The 26,647-nt window shown below is 36.9% G+C and overlaps 3 protein-coding genes across 7 annotated transcripts; 1 reads left to right on the top strand and 2 right to left on the bottom strand.

The window, feature by feature from the left end:
* Positions 1-1,636: 1,636 nt before the first annotated feature.
* On the bottom strand, positions 1,637-16,770 carry LOC122658502 (geranylgeranyl pyrophosphate synthase, chloroplastic-like). Of its 2 annotated transcripts, XM_043853494.1 has the most exons (3): positions 16,765-16,770; positions 4,056-4,060; positions 1,637-2,570 (listed from the first exon to the last, which is right to left on the bottom strand). In XM_043853494.1, exon 3 carries the CDS (start codon positions 2,532-2,534, stop codon positions 1,638-1,640), a length of 897 nt encoding a protein of 298 aa, XP_043709429.1. In that variant the 5' UTR covers positions 2,535-2,570; positions 4,056-4,060; positions 16,765-16,770; the 3' UTR covers position 1,637. The 2 variants fall into 2 exon arrangements, with proteins under 2 accessions (XP_043709429.1, XP_043709428.1); XM_043853493.1 differs by lacking the exons at positions 4,056-4,060; positions 16,765-16,770 and having other exon boundaries at positions 1,637-2,817.
* LOC122658499 (methyltransferase-like protein 2) lies at positions 8,046-12,401 on the bottom strand. 2 transcript variants are annotated; one of them, XM_043853489.1, is made up of 9 exons: positions 11,843-12,401; positions 11,504-11,739; positions 11,131-11,272; positions 10,848-10,881; positions 10,326-10,401; positions 9,656-9,833; positions 9,424-9,513; positions 9,229-9,328; positions 8,046-8,954 (listed from the first exon to the last, which is right to left on the bottom strand). In XM_043853489.1, the coding sequence occupies exons 1-9, from the start codon at positions 12,119-12,121 to the stop codon at positions 8,803-8,805; spliced, it is 1,287 nt and encodes a 428-aa protein (XP_043709424.1). In that variant the 5' UTR covers positions 12,122-12,401; the 3' UTR covers positions 8,046-8,802. The 2 variants fall into 2 exon arrangements, with proteins under 2 accessions (XP_043709424.1, XP_043709423.1); XM_043853488.1 differs by having other exon boundaries at positions 11,131-11,270; positions 11,499-11,739.
* LOC122658505 (NAC domain-containing protein 72-like) lies at positions 9,467-25,266 on the top strand. Of its 3 annotated transcripts, none has more exons than XM_043853499.1 (7): positions 9,467-9,477; positions 19,975-20,059; positions 21,673-21,874; positions 23,304-23,551; positions 23,643-23,822; positions 24,211-24,556; positions 24,999-25,266. In XM_043853499.1, exons 3-7 carry the CDS (start codon positions 21,721-21,723, stop codon positions 25,187-25,189), a joined length of 1,119 nt encoding a protein of 372 aa, XP_043709434.1. In that variant the 5' UTR covers positions 9,467-9,477; positions 19,975-20,059; positions 21,673-21,720; the 3' UTR covers positions 25,190-25,266. The 3 variants fall into 3 exon arrangements, with proteins under 3 accessions (XP_043709434.1, XP_043709433.1, XP_043709435.1); XM_043853498.1 differs by having other exon boundaries at positions 21,676-21,874; XM_043853500.1 differs by having other exon boundaries at positions 21,676-21,874; positions 23,325-23,551.
* The last annotated feature ends 1,381 nt before the right edge of the window (positions 25,267-26,647 follow it).

The raw sequence follows: 26,647 nt of genomic DNA on the forward strand, positions 1-26,647 counted from the left end.
TAAAGCTTGAAACGCACAATGAATTCAATTCATTTCTGTCCAGTTCATTTCCTGAGGAATTTCCTATAAAACTTGATAATTCATGCAATTCATATATGTGAAACCCAGTTCATTTTCTGAGGAATTTCCAATAAAGCTTGATTCGACCTATGAATGCAATTCATATTTGTCAAACTCCAGTTCATTTCGTGAGGAATTTTGAAGAAAGCTTGAAACTTACAATGAATGCAATTCGAGTATTGTTGTAAAGAAGTGTGCAATCCAACACCAGATCTCTTTCTGCCTTTCTTTTTTTTTTTTTTTGAGTAAAATCTCTTTCTATCTTTCACAGCTTACATGACACCCTCTCTCACCCCTCACCACCATATACTCTTTCTGGACTCCAGACCAGAGTGATAAGAGGAAGGACGCTAGCTAATGCAAAATCCTCAGAGATCAATATCTACACTCCTCATCTTCTTTGTCCTTTACAAAACAGAAAAAAGGCAAATTATAAGATCAATGGTGCAACGGTAACCACTGTATTTGGTGGAGGTGCAAGAAAGAGACAGATGCGATTCATCTACTTCTGCCTGTCCGGTACAGCCGTGTACCCCCACGTACAGGCGTGGCAGAAAGTACCACCTTACCTTGTTTGGACAAGGCGCTCGGGCAGAGGTAAGGCTACATTCCGTCTTACTTGTGTGTGAATGCACACGACAGTAAGAACAGGCAGAAATAGAGGAGTCGAATAGACAAAGAGACAGATAGATTCCTCTCTTTGTTTCCTTTTGTATGCAAGACAATAAAGCATTTGATAAAAACGATGACATGTACACCAAAGGAGGGCGGACCGGCAAAGGGCACGCCGAAAGCGAGTGGGGACAGATAGAAGGTTTTATATGGAAGATCTGTTGGGTAAAGATAGTAGTTGAATAGAGGTAGTAGAGGAAACTGAGGATAAAATTATCCAAATCATAGGTAGTGGAACAGCCAGCATAGAATCGGCTCTGTTTTAGGTACTTCTGTAATACCTATATTTGTATTGGTTATATTGGTTAAAAGTAAGGGTTGAGTAGTTACTTTAGTATAAGGAAATCTATTTTTGGTTAATCTTGTAATTTTCTCTAGGCTCCGTTTATTTTGGTAAATTTTAATTCATAAATGTAAAATTTTATATGTTAAAAATAATTTTTAATTTTTGTTTCCATGAAAAAACAAATATTGGAATACTTTTCAACATTTAAAATTTTAAATCTAAAGTTTTTTAAAGTAAAAATTTTCAAGGAAAATTTTATATCGAAACAAACAGAACTAAAGGAATCTAATGCATATCAGAAAATATTGTATGAAGTGCATATTCGGTATTCACATTATCACATAGGTTACATATTAATGATCTCTTATTCATTTCTGGCAAAACAACCTTCCCAATCATAGGAATGCACGGAAGACCGAACGCACCTAGCACAACCTGTGATGTTCTTCACTGACTCAGGCCAAACTAACTACGTTTCGACTGTATTTGATAGAGAGCAATCCTCTCCTGATAGAGAGCAAAATCTATTCTTTTTGTATCTCCTATGTCCATATAGTTCATGTACAAAAAGACAAGCCAAAAAAAAAAAAAAAAAAAAAAAAAACCCCCAATCATCAAACTAGTTTTGTCGGTAAGCAATGTAGTTCGCTAAAGCAATCAGTGGAGCAGCTTTCTGTGGATCGAATCCAGAGAGAAGTTCCTTGGCCTCCTTGTTCAGCTTCTCAGCAAATTCCTGCGATTTCTCCAGGCCCAGAAGCTTGGGATATGTGAGCTTGTCAGCCAACAAATCCTTGCCGGCCGTCTTCCCCAACTCATTAGATGATTTAGTGACGTCAAGGATGTCATCCACCACCTGAAAGAGCAATCCGATAGACCTGGCAAACTTCCTTAGCCTCTCCACTTGTTCATCAGATCCGCCACCAAGGATTGCTCCAATAACCACAGATCCTTCGAGCAAAGCGGCAGTCTTGTGAATGTGAATGAACTCAAGCTGCTCTAAACCCACATCGGACGACCCAGCTAAATCAATATCCACCACTTGACCTGCAACCAGGCCCTCCGACCCAATCACCTTCGCTAATTCTTCGACGACACGGACGATATTTGCCGGCGGCACCCCAACTTTTGCCGTAGCGATGTGCTCGAATGCGAAGGCAAGCAGAGCGTCTCCGGCTAGGACCGCCACACCTTCGCCGAAGACTTTGTGATTGGTGGGCTTACCCCGTCGGAGATCATCGTTGTCCATACAGGGGATATCATCATGAATCAAGGACATGGTGTGGACCATCTCCACCGCACATGCAGCCGGCATGGCCGTGCCTTCGTTTCCTCCGACGAGCTCGCAGGCAGCAATGCAAAGGATTGGACGCACACGCTTGCCGCCGGCGAGAAGGGAGTAGCGCATAGCTTCATGGAGCTTAAGGGGGTCCTTGAGGGAGACAGCACCTTCGAGGGCTTGATTAACTGAAGCTCCCTTCTGAAGCATATAGGCATTGAAATCGAAGCCTGTCTCCATCTCGGGGCTTTCACCTTCTTTAAGCCTCTCCTCTTCCTTGCCGATATGAACTGCAGAGATAGAGGTGGAAGAAAAAGAAAAGGGTCGTCGTGTCCTGGGAGATGAGAGAAACATGGGCATCTTCCGCAGGGGGTTAACCGTCGAGCAAATTGGGAATTTGGAAATGCTCTCATGGGTATATATCGAGCAGATTTGAACCAATGAACCAAAGTTTGCAGAACTCATCCTTCTACCTTTCCCTGTCGACTTATAACTCAACCCAGAAGAAGAAGAAGAAGAAGAAGAATAAGCAGAAGCAGAGTGAGACAGAGAGGGGGTTTGTGTTCGATATTTAAATCCTTCTGCTAGAGATTCATCTGTGTATCAATCTTAACTCCTCTGCTAGAAATGGAAAATTGGTAGACACTCTCTGTCACTCTACACTAGGAAGTACAATGAATGCAATTCGTGTATGTACATGGACCCAGTTCATTTCCAGAGGAATTTCCCAAAAAAGCTTGAAACGTACCATGAATGCAATTCTGAGTATTGTTATAAAGAAAGCAACCCACCACCATATCTCTTTCTGGCTTTCACAGGTTACACGACACCCTCCCTCATCACTGATCACCATTTCTCTTTCTGGACTCTAGAATGATTAAGGACGGACAAGCTTGCAATAAGAGGAAATGATTCAAACGAATCCGTCAAAAAGGAAATTGCTCACATGAAGAAAGAAACCATTGAAACTCAGCTCAATACAAAAGGAAACGTTTCAAAATGGTTCTCATAAAAAGAAAACGATTCAAACTCATGAGCTCAACAAGGAAAGAATTTAAATGAAAAGATTATCTGTTGAGCTGTATTTTTCTTTTTCTTTTCTTTAACCAGAACTAATTGGACTACCCTCTTTCACGAACCTCCAGGTTGTTTCGTCTATAGGGAGGCCAATGCAGATCTTTGAAAATACCCCAATAGTAAGATCCTCTAACACGTGCTATGTGAGTTGGTGTATGCACATAGAAATAAAGTACTTTACTATAAAAGAGCCTATAGCGATAGAATACATTGGTACTGAAGAGATGATACCCGACCCTTCACTAAAGGGCTTCCACCTAATGTATTTGTAGGACATGTGGATTGTATGGGCTTATGTAAATTATTATGTACTTATTGTTTTGTCAATGATACTGCAATATTAAGTTGATTTCTAAAACTTAAATCTTCTGTCTTTTATTATGTGTCGAAAGCTACAATAATCATCAGTAATGAAGTAATATTGGATACAAGTTTTCTCCAAAGCATAAGGAGACGCTTCTCTATGTATGCCACCTTTTTTAGCCATGTGCCCTCTTGGGGGAACCAAATTAAGGGAAGAGGTAGACCCTAAGGTCTCCTGTTCACATTGGAATTTCAGCCTCACAAAATTTGCTAAGTGGCGAAAGGAAGCATTGAAATATTCATGAGTAGGGGAGCCTTGGCGCAATGGTTAAAGTTACGCTATTGCAACTTGTTGGTTGTAGGTTCAAACTTGGAAACAACTTCTCCTGTGAAGCAGGGGGCAAGGCTGCATATATTTGTCCCTCCCAAACTCTGCAGTAGCAGGAGCCTTGAACATTGAGGTGCTCCTTTTTAAAGAGGGTGCATAGACAGAAAGTAAATTACCGAATTTGAGCTTTAAAATTGAGACGTGATGAGTCCAATCCTTGCTCTAACATATCCTTCATTTCAAATATATCTTAGAAAATTGTTTTTATTGTGAAACTTATTTGTTGTCATGCTTGTACATTTTCACTAAACCCATTTCTTTTTTTCCTTGCAAAGCTTGCCTATATTATGGTTTTAACAGAGAAGTGCGATGTATATAGTCTCGGAGTAGTACCATTAGAAACAATTATGGGAAGGCATCCAAGGGAACTCATCTCATCTTTAATATCACTAGTTTCTCAAAAGATATAACTAAAGGATATGTTAAACCCATGCATCACATTTCCATCAGATCAAAAGGTTGCAAAGGATGTGGTTTCTATCGTGAGAATAGCTCTTACATGTTTATGCAGTCACCCACAATCCCGCTCTACTATGCATCAAGTATCAAAAGAGTTACTTTTTCTCCAACCTTCATTTGTGGAGCATTTTCGTACAATTACTCTAGGTGACCTAAACGATATTGAAATACAATAATTGAATGAATTAATTAATAAGGTATCTATTGAATAATTGTAATAATGTATTGAATTGTTAATTTTTCTTTGAAGGGTTATTTCAATTACTTGCTTTTGTTAAGAAATATTCTATGTTTCATGTGTTGAAAAAGTGCATAACTCATCCAGTTTGTTGTCCAAGCACGTTTTGATGAACATTTACATATAAAAAAAACCAAGCTTGAGCTCTACTTTGCAATATAATTGCAGTATTTTCAGTAGCTGTGTAGACACCAAATTTTATCACCTTGGGATGATCCATGACAATGATGGGAAGAATATTTTGAAGCCTCGTCGAAAATCTCAGACACCCAAGGTTTTGGGAAATTAGGGTTTTGTTTGGCAAGAAATTACCAAATGACCCTACCTCACTTCTATGCCCAAACCTACTCAAATTGGCCAAAATTCATAGGATAGATTTGTTTCAAGATATTTAACCTAAATCTATAATTTTATGCAAAGACAATGCGATTTTGCCTTTATTTCATGTAAATTACTTTTTCATGACTTAACAAATTGTCGATTCTTGGTAAGTTACCTTGATGCCCAAATCTTTTCAAAATGGTCCCAAATTTTTCATACCAATGTTTATCATTACAAATCATTCATTAAAGTTAGGCGCCAAAATGACTTGGTTATTATTGTACCAAAATTGCCCCTGGGATGTCTTGAACTTCGACCCAGTTTTGGATTACTTTTCGTCCAAATCACCACCCTATTTACGCATCATCGGATATTACATCTTAAAACCTTTCCAACGACATTTAGATAAAAAAAAATCAGACATATACCTTCAAGTATATGAAAGGGATGCATCAACAAACCGCTTGATCACTAGCCTTCGAGTATATGATATATGATATATGATATCTGATATATGAAGGGACGCATCAACATACAGCTTGATCATTGACGGTGAAAACCGAGTGAGAGGTACATACGATGTCCCTTGTTGTAGTAGGAGAACCTTATGCCTAATATGAAGCTTTCTCATGCAGCATATGTTGAAATGACTTCAACATTAAGAGGGGGTGACTCAATGTATTAAAAAATTCCTTCTCAAACAGACCCTAATGCTCACTGCAGTAATTGTATTGTCTTAGGCACACTCATACAAGCACAATGTCAAGCACATAGTCATGTGCACACCCACCCCACTACCACAAAGTAGTTAGGTCTACCAGACTATACACCCATTTTGCAAATACACTCTAATATCCACAGAAGTAACCAATCATACACCCACAACACCAAATATACATGGTTTGGTAATTTGCCTACATCCATGGAACAATACCCCTTGCGGTTTCATATTTGCTCAATACACTCTTCAATTTAACTGCTACTACAGTTCAGGATATCATCCTGCTTTTGTTCTTGATCATACAAGAACTAGGGCTACAATCTAGATACAAGGAATCTACCAAGCACCCACAATGATAGCCCATATAATGTTATAGTATATAAAAATTACAAATCCCCAACCCAATACAAACATATGCTAGGTATTGTAACTTAAAACAACAACCAAGACATGAAATTAGGGATTTGACGGAGTGGATTACCTTCCCCAACGTAATCCCACAATCTACAGCTTCTTCGGTGCTCAAACGTTGCCTTGAGTGCACTTGCATCACCAAGGAAGCAATCCCCTCCATCAAGAATACCCAAATCACCCTCTCAGCCTAAAATTAGGTTTTCTGTTCACTTATGTTTTGGGAGCACAGTGATGTTCTTGCACAAATTTCAAAATTACTACAAAAAAAAAACCCAAATTAGACTTGAAATGAGGTCACAATCACATCTGAAAGTTGGACCGTCAGATTGGAATAGGGGGAAGGTCCGGATGGGCTCCAAATGGAATTTGTATGATTCCCATGATCTTGATTGGTATCCACACCAAATCTCCCCTGTTGATGGTGGAGATAATAGAATCATCAGAAAATGGTGGATAAAATGGGGTAAGATCTGATTCAACTTATAATATTTGGACAGGAGAGATTTATTTTTGTATTTTTAGTTATCTGAAAATATATCCTCACATGAAAACTAGTAAGGAGATATAAAATAATCAGATTATATAGATCCAAATCTGATTATCCAACTAATAATCAGTTCTGAACTTAAATCACCGGGGAAAGATCCGTAGAATTATTAACCATATTTCACATAATTCAGACTCGTGATCCTTTAGAATCAGCTAACAGCTCCATTCAAAGTGCACTCATGCTGGAAAACCTATTTCTCGTTACCATTAAAGCAAACAAAACTTGTGAGTGTTCACCTTTTGGCGTTTGATATCAATTAAACATGAATGCAAGAAAATTAGGAACAGAAAGAACCATCCTAACTTCAATCAAGACAAATACACTTTGTTCCTTCATTCTCTTTGACTGCTGGAAACACCATTTTGTAATTGTACTAAAGCAAGCCCTGCATGTATTCGCATAACTCTAGGGACTAATTTGTCACAACAACCTTTGTGAGGAGTAAGTTTCTCCGCATAGAATATTGCAATAGCAATAGGACTGGTTCACCAACACAATCACACAAAGCCAATAATACTCTAATTTAATTAAACTCACAAACCTAAAATGAAATAACTGGTAGCTATGTGAGAAAATATAAAGCACATCAGAAAACCATAAACCAAAGAAAAGAAGGGGGGCATGGGGCTTAACTCCCACAAATCATTTGCTTAATTGTTTCAGTATTGTGATGCAAAAAGCATTTTGGCACACCATAGATATATTAAAATCGTAAATAGACAAACAAATTAAACATAAATGTATACAAAAAGGCTTAACTGCCTCAACATAAACCTGAAATGCACCAAAATCTAACCTCTGCATTTGATATTGAATCACTTGTCTGGCTGGATATTTGACTCTTCTTAGCTACACGGTGACAGTATGCCTGTTGCTATTGGTGTATGAAAAGGTACATCCATGATCAAAAGCCACAGGTTGCTGGATCCAGAATGCTGTAATCCATAAAACATATTGAAACCAGATTAAACCAAATTAGGATAGGAAAAAAAAAAAAAAAAAAAAGGGAGAGATAGATACCTGGGGCTGGTTTTGCCTGTGGTTGTCATTGATGGAACAGAAGAAGCAGACCAGCCATTAGGGTTGACAAAGAGAGCAATTTGACTTTTTCTTTTGTGGGGAGGTGGCAGGTGGGCAGGGGAAGGAGTGCGGCAAGAAAATTAAATAGATGGAAGTTTGCCAAAACTTAATGAAGAAGAAAAAAAGAGAGCGATTACAAATGCACATTGGAAAGACAACTAACAAGTACAATTGTAGCTAGAAATCTTAATATGATTTTGAAAAGAGGGGGGAGGGAGGAAGGGCATGGCCTCATTGTCTTCTTGGCTTTAATTATGTAGATTACAAAATAGATTCCCTTCCCGGGAAAAAGGATGCTCAAACACATAAAAACTAGTTTAATGACACCAACGCTTCACTCCATGCGTTAATTCAATTAAATTATCTAGCCATATTTGGTTTTCCAGAAACCCCATGTGCTATCAATTCAGTTACCTATCCAAAATTGGTTTTCCAGAACACTCAGATGGACAACACCAGGAAAAAATATGGGTTTTTAATTGAAAAACTAATTTCCATCCGTTTGGCTTACCAGAAGCAGAAATACGCCAGAGTCTTTCATGATTTCTCCTTTTGTTCTACTTGTATCTCAGTCATTAACTCAGCTTCAGTCCTTATGCACCCGATAGTATAAATTCTATGAGCATTGGTAATAAGAATAAAGGTGTACCCTCTGTTTCTGGACAACCAAATACAGAAAATTTTGTCTCAACTTTCCGTCTCGTTTTCTTAGACAACCAAACAGCTGTAGCAAAGTTCAGTTTTCTTTTTTCAAATTTCATTTTCTTATCTACAGTCCTTTTTCCTTTCTATCCACTTCTGAACAGTTAAACAGTGCTCAAAAAGTGAACTTCGAGCAAAATAAGAGGCTGTGTAACATAGGAGGGAGGCATGACCTTAAAGGATTGCCTTAGGAGTCAGCAACTTCCCACTCTCTAGAGGTTTTTGCACCAGTAGTCAGGTGCCTTTCACAAATCATTATTCTTCCATCTTCTTTCTCAGGAAATATCTTGATTCCTGAAAGTGAAGGGGCTCATTTCCCCATGAAGTCCATCCATCCAATAGTTCTCTAGCAAATAGTTCAATACACCGAGCAGGCTTTGGCCCTGGTACATAATCCAATAGCAACTCTAACAATGTCAAGGAAAGAAGCATCAAGATCAGTCAATGACAATATGAGCCCCGTACAAAAAGGTTACTTTGAATACAAATTTTTTCAGGATTTAAGGCTTAATCACTTAATACCATAAACAACAGCTTGCATCAAACTATAGAAAGGAAGCAAAATATCCAAAGGGATAATTTTGAAGCTCAAGGCAAGCAACTTTGGGATAAAATCAATTCAGTCACAAGAGTAAGCTATGTAGAATCTAGGAATTTAATGGCAATGTAAAAAAAGGATACTTCCGATTGGTGGCTTCCTCGAATAATCACCAGGGATGCTAATGATGACTTGGTTACCATGTATAGGTTTAAAAGTTGAATGATGATCGGTATCCACTCCCTGTACAGAACCCATGATATTGAACCAAAAACCTTCATTCAGAATGAAATTGTGAACTATTTAAGGCTTTTTTCGCTATTGGATAACAAACTCACCTCCCTATCACTGTAGCCCAGGAGAAGACATTCATATGGTCTATGATGGAAGAGGTCTAAGTCACTGATCAAGGATCCATCCACTTTCACCTACAATTTTCAGTCGCAAGGAAGGAGACAATCAGTCAAATCACAATCACCAAGCTTGGTTTCTCAGAACCGAGGAATAGAACAAGTATACTCATGCGCGCACACACACGCACACACACAAAAGAGAAAAAGAGAGAGAGACCTTCAACCAGTAAAAGATAGCTGTGTATCTGACACCCCACATTGGGAACAATTCTTTCTCAACGAAAACCCGCAATTTCTCCTTATTTGTAACCCACAAGGCCACAAGTGCTCCTTCTGTATGAATTAGTTGCTTCATAGGAATGGACAAAAAGTATCTATTAGGCAACGTAGGGTACCTGCAATGATGTTCAATCCCATCGCACCAAATTGAACACAGCTTCACAACGTTAAAACTTAAAACCATTGAAAACACAAAAGCTGATTAAATTTCCATCTCTTGGAAAAGTCAATGAGTAAAAATTCAGTGAAACAATCAATATACAGTCCCAAGTAACTATCTTCCATGACATAATCTTTTTTTTTCTTTCTCAAGTACCCAATTTAACAGGGTTCCTCATTCCAATAAAGAAACATTCCAGCTAATTTTGAATGACTAGAAATTTTAAACCTCAGATAAGATGTGCCCCCCCCCCCCCCCGCCTAAAGGTGGACACAATCGTAACCTGCTAAATGGAAGCAAAGCTGCCTTGCTGGCAGTAATTTGCTAGTCACCATAACCCAGAAAATAAAAAGTTTCTTCAAGCGACGTGGCATTTATAAAAAATCAACAAGTTCTTTAACAAAACCATAGTATAATTCCAAAGGTAAGTGCACCACTGAATACCTACACTGATTTCTGGTGTGCGCTTCTGTTCTCCCATGGTGGATCAATGACTATAAGGTTGAAGCCTTGACCACACTGAGCTGCAGAAAGAAATAATGGAGACATTAGAAGGCTAGTAGTCTAACTGGTGAACTAGAATACAATGAAAAGATCCAAAACTCCCATCTTCTATCAAAACTCAGAAGAGAGAAATCCAAGGCAACCCCCTTCAAGTAAATAAAGACAGACCACCAACTTTATATCACTACCCTAAGTAAGAAATTGACAGAGTTTCTGGTGTGTGGAAGTTGATGTCTAGCACGATATGGGCTGTAGACTAATCAGCACAGTGTTGAAACAACTTCAGAAAATAAATTGTCATTGTTACATAATCAACATCCATTCCACAGATTCTTATAATATGCAATCGAGTACCTTGGATTTTCTAAACAAAAAACAAACAGAAATTACACACAGGAACACTTTAATTCAAGGTAAATAATGGTCAAGACAAAGAAAAGAGTTCAGTACAGCATGCAAACATTACCAGGAATCAGGTTCTGAATTTGCTTCAAATCAGACTTCCACATGATTAAGGGAGAGAGGAAGAAAAAAAAAAGGCAAATACAAAAAAATGTCAGAAACATTTCATATGAAAAACTAGATGGCTAAAAATATAATAGATAACCATCAGGGAGATTCAAGAAACCAAAAGAAGAAATGATGGAGCAAAATCATCAATAAAACAGCAAAAAAAGAGAGTATCATATGATAATATCCTCTTGAAAACTTGTGTTCCGACAATACTTGAAGCCAACAACAATGCATACCATGTGGAAGCAGCTCTCCCTGGGAATTATATACAAGCTGTCAAGAAATTCAGCCTCCACATCCTCACTTGTCTCATTAATAACCAAGTTATTAAATACTGGCACCACCTCTGTTTCACCATGTTGTACAATCGGGGAACCTGACAATCCAGGAAGATTACAAAAAAAAATCATTGTGAAGTGTTAAGATGATTATTTAAAATCGAAGCCAAAATTTCTAAAAGACAAGCAAAAAGAGTTTGGAACTGGGAGCCGGATCCTACGGCAAAGAAAACGAGCTTGGCAATGGGGTGATAATGAGAGAACTCTGGAAAGCAGTGATAGAATAGGGGTACGCTTTAGTTTCCTGATTGAGAGGAGAGACTGACCTTCTCCGTCTTCAGCAAGCCTATTTTGTGGACGGAAATGAAGAGAGATCTCATACAGAGGGGCTTGCCAAACGCTACCAAGTTCAAACAAAGACTGTCCAATCTCTCTTCCAACAGACGTAACCAGGTGTTCATTTTCGACCGAATAGTGTGGATCATCCTTTATATTGGGCAGAAACGATAACAGACCAACAGTTTCGAGAAAAGCTTCATATGCGCCTAGCAACAGAGGCCTTGCTTCCTGGCATCAGATGTGATCGTCAATTTCATTATCGAGATACTAAAAGAAATTCACAAAACCTTATACGTTTAAAAAAACCAAGCAAAAGAATGTTAGAGATCACCTGATGACGTTGGTCGGCAATTAGCTCTCTTTCGTTGAGAGAATAGGATTTTCTCTGTTTTAGCTTCCGTTTTCTTGGATTTACGGAAACCGCAGTTTCTCCTCCGGGCTTAGATTCAAAGGAGCGAGAGTAGTAAGCGTGAGGAGAAACCCTAAATCGGGAATAAGAAGCGCTGAGGACACGAACAGGATCCATGAAAATGGCATTAGAGCTTCCGATTCGAAAAATGCCCAATTCTATAAACCGAGAAAGCTCATCGTTCATCTCCCTTTCCGCCATCTCTTCGACGGTTTGTTCTACTCTGCAACTGAGAGATGCGTGAGCTTGAACTGAACCTCGCTATCTCATAAATCAGAAATCGAAATGTCCTCGCATTCTTGCAGTTCCAACGCTGGACGGGTGTAACTGGGTCACTGAGATTTCAATCTTCAAGTTTCAACTACGCCGGAGGCCGGACCGTCCGATGATTTTAAACAGCGACACTATCTCTCGGTGCTCTCGATCTACACCATCGGTTTAAGCGCGAACTCTGACATTTCGCGGGGATTTTTAAACCTAGCCGGCTTGATGCCTAGACCAGCCTCCTCCCGTTCAAAACCCTAACTCTCTCTTAATTTTTTATTCATATCGTTAAGAGAGAACAAATAATCTGAGGAACACTGCCTAGTCACATCCAGCATGTGCCTAGACACAACCCCTGAAATGATCGTCGCATTCCCCCTATAAAATGAAAAATCCCCCGTCAATGTCCCTACAAACACTCCCATTGACCCCCGTGATGGTGCAGGGACACACAACCTGCAACGATCCCTTTATCATGATAAAAAAAAAATACATATTTAAAGGGCATAAGAAATGCCGTAGACTCAAAGACACTTTTTCTATTTTTTGTTTCAAATGAAATTATCAAAACATTTGTTTTAATTCACTACACTTAGTATATTACACATTGAAATTCTTCAATTTATTGCTTTGTTTTGTTTTGTTTTTCCTTAATCTTTCCTCTCGGTTCCTTTTCGGCTTATTTCAACGATTTTGGTTGAATCAAACGATGGCGGGCAATCTTAGAAGTTTGCTGAAATATCATAATTTCAACTACAATATATGGCAGTTCACAATTGGTGTCTTCTCAGGGTGGACAAAAATTTTCATCCCTCTTGTACTTTGATAATTGAAATTCTAAAGACTACTTTGGTTATAAATGCAGTAAACACTTTGTTGCACTATCAATCCAAGGCAAAGGAATGTTTGATGGGAAGTAGAGTGAAGTAAATTCGATAGGACTTTTCACATATATCCTTTTTTTTCTTCTTTGTTTTTTGTAGTTTCACATAAATAGCTTTACTATTTCATTTCACAAGGGGAAGTTCTTTTGGCCATTCGATTAAGCCACGTGTTAAATTTTTTGGTCAAAGTCAATTATTTGGTTCATCATATATTTTATTCATACCTCATATAATCAATCATTCATCCAACTTTTGTCTTGAGTAATTTTGAAAGACTAGTAGGTATGCATAGATACTTTTATACTCATGATTTTTACTGGTGAGTTTTCTATCCCCCCAAAAAAAAAAAAATTGAACAGATGAATCACCCGTAGATGAGGGAAAAGATTTGCCACCAAACTAGTGCCCTATTTTTTTTTCAAAGAATAGAAAAAGAAAGAAATATTTTACAAGAAAGGTAAGAAAAGCAATACAATTTATGACTTATCCAATAAATAAAATAAAATAGTTATTTCATTGATGTTAGAAGATTCTAATAATAGAAACTCAATGTTGTAATGGTTTAAAACAAGAAATAATCTCTCAAGTTCCATAGGGCATAAATAGAAACCTTCAACTAGGGGTGTAAATGAATAGTCGAAATCCATTTCCATATCCGTGTCCGTATTTGTTTAGCACTATCCGAATCCATCCGAAAGCTAAATAGATGCGGATACGGATAGGCTATAGCTATCCAAAAAGCTATATTTACATGTAAATAGATAAAATATCCGATCCGTATTCGTATCTGTATCCATTTAGCACTATCCAAATCTGTCTGAAAGCTAACCGGATGCGGATACGGATACGGATATAGCACTATCCGAACCGAATCCGATTCATTTACATCCCTACCTTCAACCCACTTTCTCTTTCTTAAAAAAATATGAGAGAGAGAAGAAAAAAAAAAAAAGCTTCAATCTATTGATTAATCAATGAAAAAGCTCAAACTATAACATTAGTCAACATAGTACATTTATATTTTTACGCATATGAATTGCATTTTATAGGTGTCATGTGCACCACCGTGCATACACACAAACTACCTTCCCACACCACACCTTATATAGTAAGTTAACCTAATTTAAAGGATACATAAAATAAAGAAAAGTCCTATCTTTCTAAATTTAATGCTTAGTTTTATTGAGGATTCAGATCTTTCACTTCTCATGCTTCTCTTTGTCAATGGTTTTTTAATATTTCTCAATTTTTATCAACTACTTATAGTGCATTTCCTATGAACACTTTTTAATTGTTACTATAACAACTGGCTCAATATGTGGTGTTTCTTTTTCTCTCTTTTTTTTTTTTTTTTGTTGTTCTCTTACAAAATAATAATTTAGTGAATGGACATTTATAACAAGCTACATAGATGATATAAAATAACATTTCAATTTATATGTACTTAAAAACGAAAATAAGGATTAATGGTTTTCTTGACTCCAAACATTTATTTCTCCCACCAAAAAGGAAAATTCTTCTAATTCTTAAAATAAATTCCATGGTTTTTGTTTTGTTCATTACATAAGTATATGGCTACCATTATCTTTTTATGGGAGAGCGTTCTTTGTGAGGGAGCATAACCTTTGCGAGTGCATGACGGCTAATGTGAAAACACGCATAAGCATCATGGGGATGGGATTTACGCCTTTCATAGAGGTCGAGGCGGTCATTTCGTTCCCCCCCCCCCCTCACTATGTCTAGGTGTGGGTGGTACACTTCCCTAGAGAACTTTTCTCCTTTCTTTTATATTGACGATGATATAGTATTTACATGATTTTATAGTTGTTAAGTACTTGTATGTACAGTCATTTATCTCGTTAAAAAGTTGTAACTCTACTTGAATTCACATAATTATCCCAAAATTTATAATTATTCAAAGGGTAAAGTTGTTTGTAACCAACCCGGTTACAACACATTGTTGTAATCAAACATATTTGCCCATGTCATACCCCTGAAATTTTTTTAAGAAAATGTGTTTTTTTGTAATTTCCCTCTCATCATCCCTCCTCTCTCCTTGTCCCCTTCTTCGTCTCTGATGCCGAGTTCGGAGTTCGCTGCCCTCCCTCTCCTGTCCCTCCGTCTCCCCCCCCTACGGCATCTTGTGTCCACCTCAACTCTAAACTTAATGGAATTATTTCGAGATTGGTTTATTATTATTTTTCCCGATTGCCAGGAGGTGGTTGCAGCGTTTAACCATGGGGATGCTTCTATTTTTCATTGTTCTGTTGATTCAAAGAGTTCAATTCTCCCTTTTTTTTTTTATTTTTTCTGACCTGCAAATCAAGTCCCCTAAACTTCCCCTACGCACAAAGTAATAAATCAGAAGTATCAAATCTTCAGAATAGCAAAACCCCCCAATGAAACTTTAGACTTAATTTTTTTTATTTTTCTTTTCCCTTCCTTATCTAGTTCCATCGTTGGAGTTCTCCATTCCAGCAAGCTCAGAGGGTGAGAGACCGATATAGTGGAAAGGAGACTCAATATATCGGTGTTCTTTTCAAATAAGATTGATCATACAAAAGGGAACCGAAGAGTTGCAAACACAAGGTACTAGTTGTGCCACCAGAAGCTCAAGGATCCGCCGAAATGGGGAGAGAGAGAACACTCATAAGAGTCTGAACAGACCGAGCACAAATGAAACCTCAAGCCTCAGCGGTGTTGAAGGAGGGAAGTGACTAGTGACAAGAGTGGGGACTGATTTGAGCGATTAATTAGCAGCCTAGTACTTGCGATAAAGCTGCTGATTCTCCAACTTCCATTCGTGAGAAATGGAGGCTGAGAATGATATGGAGAAAGACTTATTGGGTTTGGATGTGAAGGAGGAGATCGAGCAAGGAAGGGTTACAAGACTATGGCACAGGTTCATCAGGTTTTATTCTTTTTCTGTTCCCTTAAACAGAAATCCAACAAACAAAGGAGCATTCAATCAGATGTCGGGTGTGTGCCAGAATTCACCAATACGGACGGGGGATGAGGCGGTGGGGGAAGCGGAGTTGCAGACGAACAGGGTGGAGGACATAGGGTAGGGGATGAGAGAGAGAGAACTTGTAGCAAAAAGCCAGAAAGAGGTTACCGCCGAGGTTATCTCTCTCTCTCTCTCTCTCTCTCCTTTGTGTGAAATTATATTCTTGGATATCTTATTGTATTGCCACCTCACTATGTAGAGGGTAAAATAGTCCGGTAACAAAATCTGTTTGTAACCTGCTTGGTTACAAACAGACACACATACTACTTAAAAAAAAAAAACTTAATTTTATTGTCCTTTAATGTAAATTTATCTCATACTTATTAGGTTTTAAATGTAATTTGGATCATAGTATGTAAATCAGGTTTTCTGACTCGATTCGTCTTTCGAAAAAACCTAGTGACTCGGCTTTGTCCAACCGGTCAAGGTGAGTCACGTTTTTTCTTATTTTTAATGCAATAAATATGTATACATTAATAAAACATCAGAAAAATACGGGAAAATCATAAGAAAAAAAAAAAGGAGAAGAAGGAATCACATATCAATGCAGTTTGAGTTTATACCATTGAACAAGGGAAGGGACACGAGGAGTTGATGGTTTCTTACTGTTTTAGAATACCGATTTTCTATTTTACTCAACTAAATTTCTAAGTGAACCGGCTTTATGATTTTTAAAAAAATAGCTAAACTCACCAAATCTGTCATAATTCGTGTAAAAACACTGAGTCTTATTTGAACTTGGACGATTTATAACTGAGTCTTGTCTTTTTTTTTTTTATCATGACCTAATCTACAAGATTTTATACCAAGTTTTCCAAAATTTTGATTTGATTCGAGTGACTCAACCTAGTCAAAACCAATTTTCCAACTATGATTTAGATAGTTAAATGTAGAATGTGTATAAAATCGTAAATTGCTCTTAGTTCTTTTTTGTTTGATCTCATCATCTCATTATTTTATCAACAATAATTCTATAATTATAAGTTTTTTCTCTTGCATTATTAGGTTTTAAATGCATTGATCATCCTAAATGAAATGAAATGAACAACTTGAGCTTGCAAATATTTTTTTATTGTATTAGAAGTTGATATTCTTTGTAATTTTTTAGGTCATATTGTTATTCATTAAAACGCATTTTGGTGATTTCTTATCAAATGAAACAAAAATTAACTATATTTCCTATTGATCTTATTTTTTAGTATGGAAAAAAATATAATAAGTTTGATGGTAATAATTTGATTTATTGAATAAATCTATTCTTCAAAGAAGGGAGCAAGTTTGGTCGACACCAACCCACATGCTAAAAATGTATTATAGAATAAAACAAACTAAAAGTATAATTGTGAAAAATGTTTGTTTCAAGAAAAAATGAAAGTATGTATATAATAAACGAGAACGCTATTCTAATACTATCATTTTATAAATATAAAATGATGTGCATAGGTGTATGTATGTGAGAGAAAAAGAGTGAAGGGGAGAGAGAGAAGATGTAGACAGAATTACTTTTTTTATTTAAAACTAACCTAGTTTTTAATCAAGATCCATATCAAATAAGTAAAAAATAAGTTCACAATTAAGCAAGAAAGTACTTTTACTGCTTTGTTCTTTAGTATTAAGTTATCATTTATTTACATGTGTGATAGAGAATTAATGATAGTAGCAAATGGTATAACAACTTGTTGAGTATGTCTCTTATATATTTCCTTTTGAAAAGGCAACATACTCCCTTATTAGGAAGTAGGAATCGCTTAAAAAATATCCTCTATTAGATCACTTTTATAAAAATCATTTATCTCATTATCCAATTCAATTTTTAATAGTTGAAGGGTAAAGGAAAGGCTCAAAGAGAAAACCGGATGTTATTTTCATAACCTAAGTTAAGTTGGATAATGCATTTCATTTTCTATTGCTTGTTTTGTAAGATTCTTTCTTGTTTATAGTTATATATTCGTTTATGTCATCCACTCTACCATTATTCATCTGTATAGCTTTGGACATAGATATTTTGGTAACTATTGATCATCCAAAGGAATCATTAGTAGTCTTTTGACAAAGATATTTTTGAATGAAAACGCGTTGATGGAAGTGATTTTCAAGTCATAGGCCCAAAATGAACTTTTTTGTATGCCAGTTATGACTAAAGATGTCATTGAATTTTTCTATTTTTATATGAAAGTGTTAAGGAAAAAGTTTTGTAAAACACCAGTTCAAAAATGAAATTGCACATCCCCTCACATATCAGTGTTCATGTGAGGGGGGTGATGTATCATAAATGCCCTTTTCCTTTCATTTGGGGGTAAACGGTAAACCCTCCTCAATCTTCTAGTCTTGGATAAATTAAAATATTCCAAAACTCAATAATTTTTTTGTGTGTGCAAAAAACTCAATAATTTCTTAAGTTATGCGGTTTATAGAATCCAACTGTGTTGCATATGTTTTATCCAAATAAAGTTTTCAACTAATTCTTTGCAAGACTTTTGCTTTTCTAACTGTTGGCTGTTTCTGTTTGTTTATTTCTCTGGTTGATTTATTATTTTCACATTGTATAGTTTCCACAAATTTCAAGGCATCAATGTGTTTTGATTACTCAAAAAGTCAGCAACGCATGTTCTACCTATTTGTGGTCCCATGGATTGAGGTATCGATATTGGATTGATTGGAATGTATCAGTGTCTGTCGAGGCCAATATCAATACCCAGTCGTTTCTGGATCAAGTATCAATATCAGGTCAAGGGTAAAACTGTTAAAAAAATTTTATTTTAATAAAAAATAGAGGTAAAATTGATCGATCCAAGCCGATCTGGATTAGTATTGAATATCCCTAACCTTTTTAAATTTTCAATTCTTTATATCCCCAATTATGATTTGTTGATTTTTAATGTTTACAATTATTTAGGTCATCTGTTCCTACATATTTCGAAACCCATACCCATTTTGTTTTGATTATTCAAGACGACTTGTGTTTCGCCCCCTCCCATTGATCATCTAGAAATGGAAAATTTTCAATTCTATACACTAATCCTTATAACAAATTTTTTTTTGGGGGGTTATTTCTAAAAAAACTTCAAACAAGTATTTAATTTAAAAAATATGAACATATTAAAAATCCGAATATTTTTCTTCAGATTTGTTATCTATAGCTTCGCCTTGATTTCTTTCCTACATCAATTTTGATATAAAATCATGGATTGAGTTATCGAATCTCTTCACGCACCATGTTTATTGCGGTTGGATGAAACTCTTGAGCAGTCTAAGGATATTTTGGACTTTGTCCCGTAGAGCAGGTAATTAAGACCATCAATTCTCTAAAAATCTTTTCACCATGGGATGAAGAAAAACTTTTCACACCATCATAGTCCTCCAATGGCAAATGATCAATGGAGCCTTAATCTTGCTGTGCCTTGTAGTTCGGGCCTTAAAACTCGACACGTTGACAAAGCGACATCCAACAATGCTGAGTTCAAGAAGAAGAAAAAAATGAATCGATGAAATTCGCACTGTTGGATGAAGCATCTTCCATATGTTGAGATCTCAAGCCCAATGCACTGAGGATTTTAATCCAAGATTATGAGGGTACGAGTGTCTCCCTCTAATCAGGGAATGAACCACCAAGATTAAGATTGGGAAAGGGGTTCTTGCATTTAAGTTGGAATTAAAGAAACTGTAATTAATGAACTCAGACACACGACTGAGTCAGGAGACCGAGGACGAAATGAAATTAATGAAAATGATTGGGCAAATTAGTATTAATTTGAGAGTTGTTGACTGTGTGCGGGCTTACCTCACTAACCATGGTTAAATCCTTAAGTCAAGCAGCCATATAAGAAGGCGAGAGCTGCTCCATTCGCGGCCTCACGCATCATTCTGGTTTCAAAACTTAGGTGAAGAAAGCCATGGAGAGAAGTGAGTGAAGAAAGCCAAAGTGTTCTGAAGCGGAGCGACAGGAAAGAGTAGAGGGGATCAGTGGATTCTCTCTACCTCTAAGTGAGACATCTTCAGAATCATCTCGATTTTGTTCTCCGACATCTTTCTTTTCCCCTTTTCGATCTCTGAATTTTCTGAAATTCTTTTTCTTATCTTTTTTCTCTTGGAAGTTGGAACCTTTAATTAAATTGTTGGTTTTTTTTTTTTTGGTGAGGTCTGAAATATATCTTCTTCTCTGTTGATCTATTGTTATCGTTTTGGATCGTGATTCAAGTTTTCTTGAAGCAAATTTGTAGTTTTAACTGAGAAACGAGATCGAATTTCTGTTCTATGCTACTTCTTTTCTTCCCACCCTTTTTTTTTGAGATTGAGTTTCAGTTTTAGCCCTTTTGGATGTTTTTATTCATTTCTGATCTGCGTCAGTGATTGTAAACGAGTTCTTGTCTTAGTGACTCTGGATTTTTGATAGAAATGAATGGATTCCAGTCCTCTGGATTCTAAAGGCTATTTGAGTGAGCACTATCACTCTAAGATCCATGTTTTGAGATTTTGTAGTCATTTATACAAGCTATATCGATACGATCCCCCTTCATACTAGCTTCTTGGATTCTTAAAAGTGGTAATTGAAATCTATTATTAGTTCTCACGATTAACTACGAGAGGGGGAAAATAATTAGTACTTTGTGAGATGTTTTAAAATAATCTGTTAGAAGATAAGCCGGACTAAGAAAGAAAATATGGAGCATAGTATGACTGAAAAAAGGAATTAATGCAAGATACTAATTAACATCTGTGAGATTGTTTAGATTGAAGTCAAGATCTACTGGTTGGCTATTGGAGAAACCATGATTTGTGGAGCAGAATGCTTGCCAACCATAAACCGACACATACATGAAATGAAGAACAGGACTGCATATGAATGCATTCATAGGAACCTAGGGTTAGCGCCAATAATTAACAGGTTGAGGGAAAGTTGATTGAGATAGGTTCAGTTGTGCATTGAAGACCAGTGACTGGTCCAGTGAAAAGAAGTGATACGATTCAAGTTGTAGGTGTTAGAAGGGCAATGGAGAGTTACTTAGGTTAAGCAGTGGGTAAAGACACTGAGTGCTCATGATTTAGTAAAGAATCTGATCCTAGAAAGATTGGAAGAGAGGAACAGTTTTTGTGTATCTAAGACCAATTAGCATAAGGCTTGCTGGAGTAGTCCAAATCTTGAGTAATCAAGTTTTATTCAGGTTCCATTTGTGGAATTATTTAACTGATATTTTGAAAATTTCCATTAATAGAATGTGTAGTGTGACCTTGTGGATTGTGGAATATGGTATGGTAATTTTATTAATATGTCACTTAATCTGATCATTTGAATCTATATCTTTATTGTTATTTATTAGGGAAAATAATCTGTAGAGGTTATATAAATTGTTGTTATACTTGAAGTTCTCATTTTGACTACTTTGCTTTTATACTCATGTGGTTTTTATCATTTGAGAATGCAAAATCGACCTAGAATGCGTTCCAAGAATGCATACCAAAGACAGCCTTCATCTTATTTTTCCTGCTAAAGCCTTCTCTTTTCTTTTTCACTTTTTTTGTGATATACATTTTAATTTTTTGGTCAATGTACTGACAGCCTGCAACTTTTGCCACGACTGATCTCCTGCTTTTAGCTGCACAATCACAGGTTCTGGGTCTCGATTGATCTTTTGAATTGGGTTACCATGTGTTCTTCGAGACCTGTCCCTCCGCTTGAATTCCGTTGCACTGACGAAGAGGTTGTAGAGCATTTGGAAAGAATAGTCTCTGGGGCTCCCCTTCCGGTCAATGTGATTCCGGAGATGAACCCTTACGAAGTTGAGCCCTGGAAATTGCCTGGTAAGTATTGATGTGAATATGTGGTAGGACTTTATATAGAAAAGGAAGTCATCTATGATGGTTTTTGGCATAAATTCTTCAGCATCATTTGTTCATTTGGCCATCGGAAACTGCCTTTCCTCTTCATAAATCAGCTTGGCTTTATATTGTATAGTGTTCAAGGCCCTGCATTTCTGGTTGGAGAAAAAAATGATCTATATCAATACCTGTCATTAGAAACCTTTGCTGCAAATTCAGTGAAGGGACGGTTAGTTCTCAGTATTCTCACTTTCCAAATTTCACAGCTTGTCTTCATTAAAAGCCTTTCTTTGCAGCGAAATTCAGCTAAAGGGACAGTTAGTTTTCATTATTCTCATTTTCTAAATGTCACACATTGTCTTCACTTGGTTTTAATTCTTCTTTCCTTTCTTTTTCTTTTGGAGGGGCTTGAGTTGGCTTTGTTTTGTATCTTGAAAACCAGGGCAAAAAGGTCTACTTGAATATATTACCTTGGCTATTTATTTCCAGTGTTTTACAATGATGCAAGATACCGGACATGGACTTTTGTCACCCATCCTAGAGATATAAAGCCACTCTGCATGAAGAACATTCAATTGCATTCTTGATTTCATAATGTGTTGGATATCATGATGGAAAAGTTCCAACCAACCCCACCCCCCACCAAAACAAAAAAAAAAACGCACACACACATGTAGACAACCTTGGCTGGTTGGCCCCTTGATATGAGTCATGTGGAGAATTGATTTGCTTCTTTCTTCTATTCTATGTGGAAACAATTAGAGGTGGAATTTGTAAAATATTGTTACCTTCGGGTAGAAAATGGTGACAGATAGCTGATTTATTTGTGTTAAAGGTTTATCACTTTGGACCTTCTTTCATCTGTGCATGACTATGACAACACTTTCACAAAAATAGTAGTGAGTGCTATTGTTACTTTCATGCACAAATGAAGTGAGTATAGGTATCCTACATGCAGGAAAATTATACTCCATTCAGGCGTCATTTACACGGAATTGTCATCCATACACTTCCCTATCCAAGTGGCTGTAAAACTCTTGGGTGAATAATTTTCCTGGATTTAAGGCGAAATAGACTCACTTACCCCACTCACATGACTGAACTGGCAGGCTGGTATTCCTCAGAGAAATGTGGTGACAAAATCAGATAATATTTTTCTATCTATCTGTAAAACATTACTTTCTCAGGAGTTACAATGTCCTATCAGTTCATCAATTAGATTTAATCACCAAACCTTTTAGATTTAGTTCAGACAGTTGCAGGGTCATGATTTTTGACAAAAAACGATGCACAGCTAAGTATGGTTATCACTAGTCATTCAATAATAATATCTTTATCATTATCGAACTTCTATTTCTATTCAATGCTGTCGATAAAATGTCAGACCCTGATTATTTATATGGTAACTCAGCTTACGAGAAACATGTTGCAGATAAAATTTGGTGCTTCTTCAATTCAAAGGACCCTAAAGCTACAGGAACTGGATATTGGAAAGCCACAGAGGAGAGTCGCAGAATTCCAAAAAATTCTACCACTACTGGTTGCAAAACTACTCTGGAATTTTACATAGACAAGGCTCCTTATGGAACTAAAACTGATTGGATGATGTATGAATACAAGATTTATTGGAATGTGTTCTCTGAAAATTATGAAATACAGGTATTTTAAGAATCAATAAGTGCCTATCTGTTTTTCAGCTTATACAACTCCAACCTACTGACCAACTGCTGATTACTCGCATAATTTGCAGGATTCCAGTTCACTGTGTAGGGTCTTTCGCAATAGCATCCAAAGTCCAGATCATGAAGATCGCCACAGTCGTGCAGCTGCAGATGATGCTAATGGAGACTATATTCATCCAGAATCATCAATCAGGGTGAACGCTGAAGAAAATTGTCTCAGTGCACAAGATGGCTCGAGCAGGTCCCAGGTAGGTGAACTTCATGACTTTCTTTATATGCTGCCTTGTTGGAAAGGACATCTTCTGCGGTACTACATGATAAGGTCCTCAGTTCATTTCTTGACTGCCTCCCTCCCCCAAATCAATGTTGTACTGATTGAAAATGAATCCCTGCTAGACAGAATTTGGAGAGCGAGTCCAAAGTCTATCTATTGCATGTGCATGTGTGAGTTGTCTTGACTGAAAACAAGATGGGTATTCATCTATGGAATCAAGATAGATGCTCTTTTTGAGGCCACAGTATCTCTTGAACAAGCAGATTTTCGCCTATGTATTCATGGCATAAAATGAGTATTGAGTTTAGTTGTGCTTTCATCTCTCCTATTTTAAACCATCAGATATGTTTATGCCTGTGTAGGTCATCCATGGTATTGATGAGAATGGACCAACAGCTGTATCCGAAAAGAATCTGCCAGACCAGAGACTTGATAATCCTGTGCAGGACCTGGATGAAAACTATGATTTCTCAAGAGAAGACTACTTGGAATTACTTGATCTTGTTAATCCTGAATCGCCTTCTTCCAGTTCTGAAAACTCGAGTTGCTTGACCATGTCATCAGATGAATACTTTGATTCTTTGGCATTGTTGCGGGAGTTAGAGGGAGGGAAAGTCGAAAATACACAGATGAATCAGACAAATTCTAATTTCAGTGTCTCTACATCTCACAGCCCAAATCTGATGGTTTTCAAGCCAACCTCTTCTGGTATGTCCCCCAATCAACTCCTTTTCCCGTAGTTTTTATATTCTTGTTGCAGTTTCTCAATCGTGTTAGATAAATTCATACTATGTCTTCAAACTTAAGGAAAATCTTAGTTGTCTTTAGTCCCAAGTATTGTCTATTAACCACATAGTCAGAAGACATGCAAGTTTTATCGGTGGTGATGTCCATCAGTATGCACAATATGCACACTTGCAGAGTTCAGGACCCACCATTGGACTTGCGTTGTAACTAGTAACTAAATGATAATTGACCCTGACCATTGTCTAGTCATTTCCTATGTTATTGGTGGGTATACAAATAGTCAAATAACAAACCCTTGCTGAATACTGGCCCTGGCCTACTCTTCACTAAATGGCTCTTTGGTTGCAATTGGTATTAACTTAGCAATTGTTGAAAGCCTTATCTAGAACCATATCCCTTCCAGGTTCAGCAGTACAGCAGCATGTCCTCAACAGCAAGATGGAAAAACATGTTGCAGATCAAGGCCCCTCTACAAGCTCACCAAATGAAGTGGCATCATCACATGGTCTTCCAGCCGTTTCAGATGGAAAAAGAAAGGCTGTTAGTAGGATGACAAAGCTTAGGAAGAAGTATTGGTGCTTCATTCCATTCTAGATTTCTTATGTGTGTTTATATATGTATAAGTTAACAAAAGTCTGATAGATCACGTTGTTTAGTTTGTATAAGGAAAAGAAAATATGGACAGGATTAATATGTGGGGAGGGGATCTACACACTGCCCGCGTGGATTGGCATCTCCCACGCCAAGATAATGGCGCATGGGAGGGAGTGCCTCACGATTCATATATAGGGTGACCACATGGTTAGGGAGGAGAGAGAGTGAGAGGGTGTGCACTACCGGCAGTGTGTACATCATTTTCCCTTAATATATTTACTCTTTGTAGATAATATTGTTCTCACTTTTTCTTTTCCTTCCATTACTCCTTTGTATGACTAACCATAGATGAACTACATAATACCTGGAAAGTTGAACCAAATGCCTTTTTTTTTTTTTGGGGGGGGGGGTGGGTGGTGTTGTGTGTGATGAATTGGGATTAAATTGTTGATTTGCTTTAGGAGAAATCAATCAAGATAACATCTAATCTTGTAAATAAAGGTGCAACTTCTTGTTGCTAAAATGGTGAATTAAGAAGTTGTTACCTTCTTTTAATTACCCCTTATCTTATTCCTAAATGCTATTAATTTAATGAAGAGGTAAAAAGGGTTTTCAAAGTAGTGAAAGTTATTTAATGCAGTTTTTATATGTAATGACAGGATTTATCCTTGTCGGAAGAAGAAAAAAAAAGGTGTCATTTGGGCAAAAAGTAAGGTCATAAGTTCTTAGTTCACCATTTTTTATAAGGGGGAAGTTTTTATACACGGTCGTGTAAACCGTGATTGTGAGAGGGTGGGAGCTCCAAGACATTAATCAATGGGTGAGGATTTATGACTTTTTGAACTTTGTGAGAGATCCTCTCACATACACGGTTTATACAGCCGTGTATGAAAACTTTTCCCTTTTTATAATAATATTTTTCCTTTAAGTAATGTCCAAAAGCAATTCTTGTTATGCACACAGAACTTGAAGATATCCATAACTGTGTTTACTGAGCGCATGAAACATTAAAAGCAACTAGAATTGTTATATTAAAGTTGGTAAGGATAGAAAATATAAGATTTGTTGTTGTTGTTGTTGTTGTTATATTAGAGTGCTCAAAAGGTCAAAAGATAACACTCGTACAATCTAACAGGTTGGAGAATCAAATATTCCCTTAGTGAAGGATGGTAAGCTTATTACATATAATGTGTAAACATCTAGGGTAGGCTAGTAAAAGGTGAGGATGATTAAATGTAGACTTATAGGGAAGTTGTTATGGTTGACGATGTAATAACAAAAATCATTACTCTTGTTACATGAAGATTCATCAACAAGATCATTTGATTTTGCAGCGGCAGCAGTAATTGAAAAGAGATAATAAAGGTGTATTATCTCTATCAGTAATTTGCTGGCTGATGTGGACGTAATTGCCACATCAGACAATTATTTGGTTATGTGGATAGGGAGTGTATATTA

Source organism: Telopea speciosissima, chromosome 4, assembly GCF_018873765.1.
Source record: "Telopea speciosissima isolate NSW1024214 ecotype Mountain lineage chromosome 4, Tspe_v1, whole genome shotgun sequence".
In the NCBI taxonomy this organism is placed as follows: Eukaryota; Viridiplantae; Streptophyta; class Magnoliopsida; order Proteales; family Proteaceae; genus Telopea; species Telopea speciosissima.

Coding starts and splice junctions, on each gene's coding strand:
- LOC122658502 (XM_043853493.1), bottom strand. CDS start 2,759: ATGAGTTCTGCAAACTTTGGTTCATTGGTTCAAATCTGCTCGATATAT.
- LOC122658499 (XM_043853488.1), bottom strand. CDS start 12,121: ATGGCGGAAAGGGAGATGAACGATGAGCTTTCTCGGTTTATAGAATTG. Junction 11,740..11,842: donor TTGCCGACCAACGTCATCAG/GTGATCTCTAAC, acceptor ATCTGATGCCAG/GAAGCAAGGCCTCTGTTGCT. Junction 8,955..9,228: donor GAGGAAGCCACCAATCGGAA/GTATCCTTTTTT, acceptor TGACATTGTTAG/AGTTGCTATTGGATTATGTA.
- LOC122658505 (XM_043853499.1), top strand. CDS start 21,721: ATGTGTTCTTCGAGACCTGTCCCTCCGCTTGAATTCCGTTGCACTGAC. Junction 23,552..23,642: donor CTGAAAATTATGAAATACAG/GTATTTTAAGAA, acceptor CATAATTTGCAG/GATTCCAGTTCACTGTGTAG. Junction 23,823..24,210: donor ATGGCTCGAGCAGGTCCCAG/GTAGGTGAACTT, acceptor ATGCCTGTGTAG/GTCATCCATGGTATTGATGA.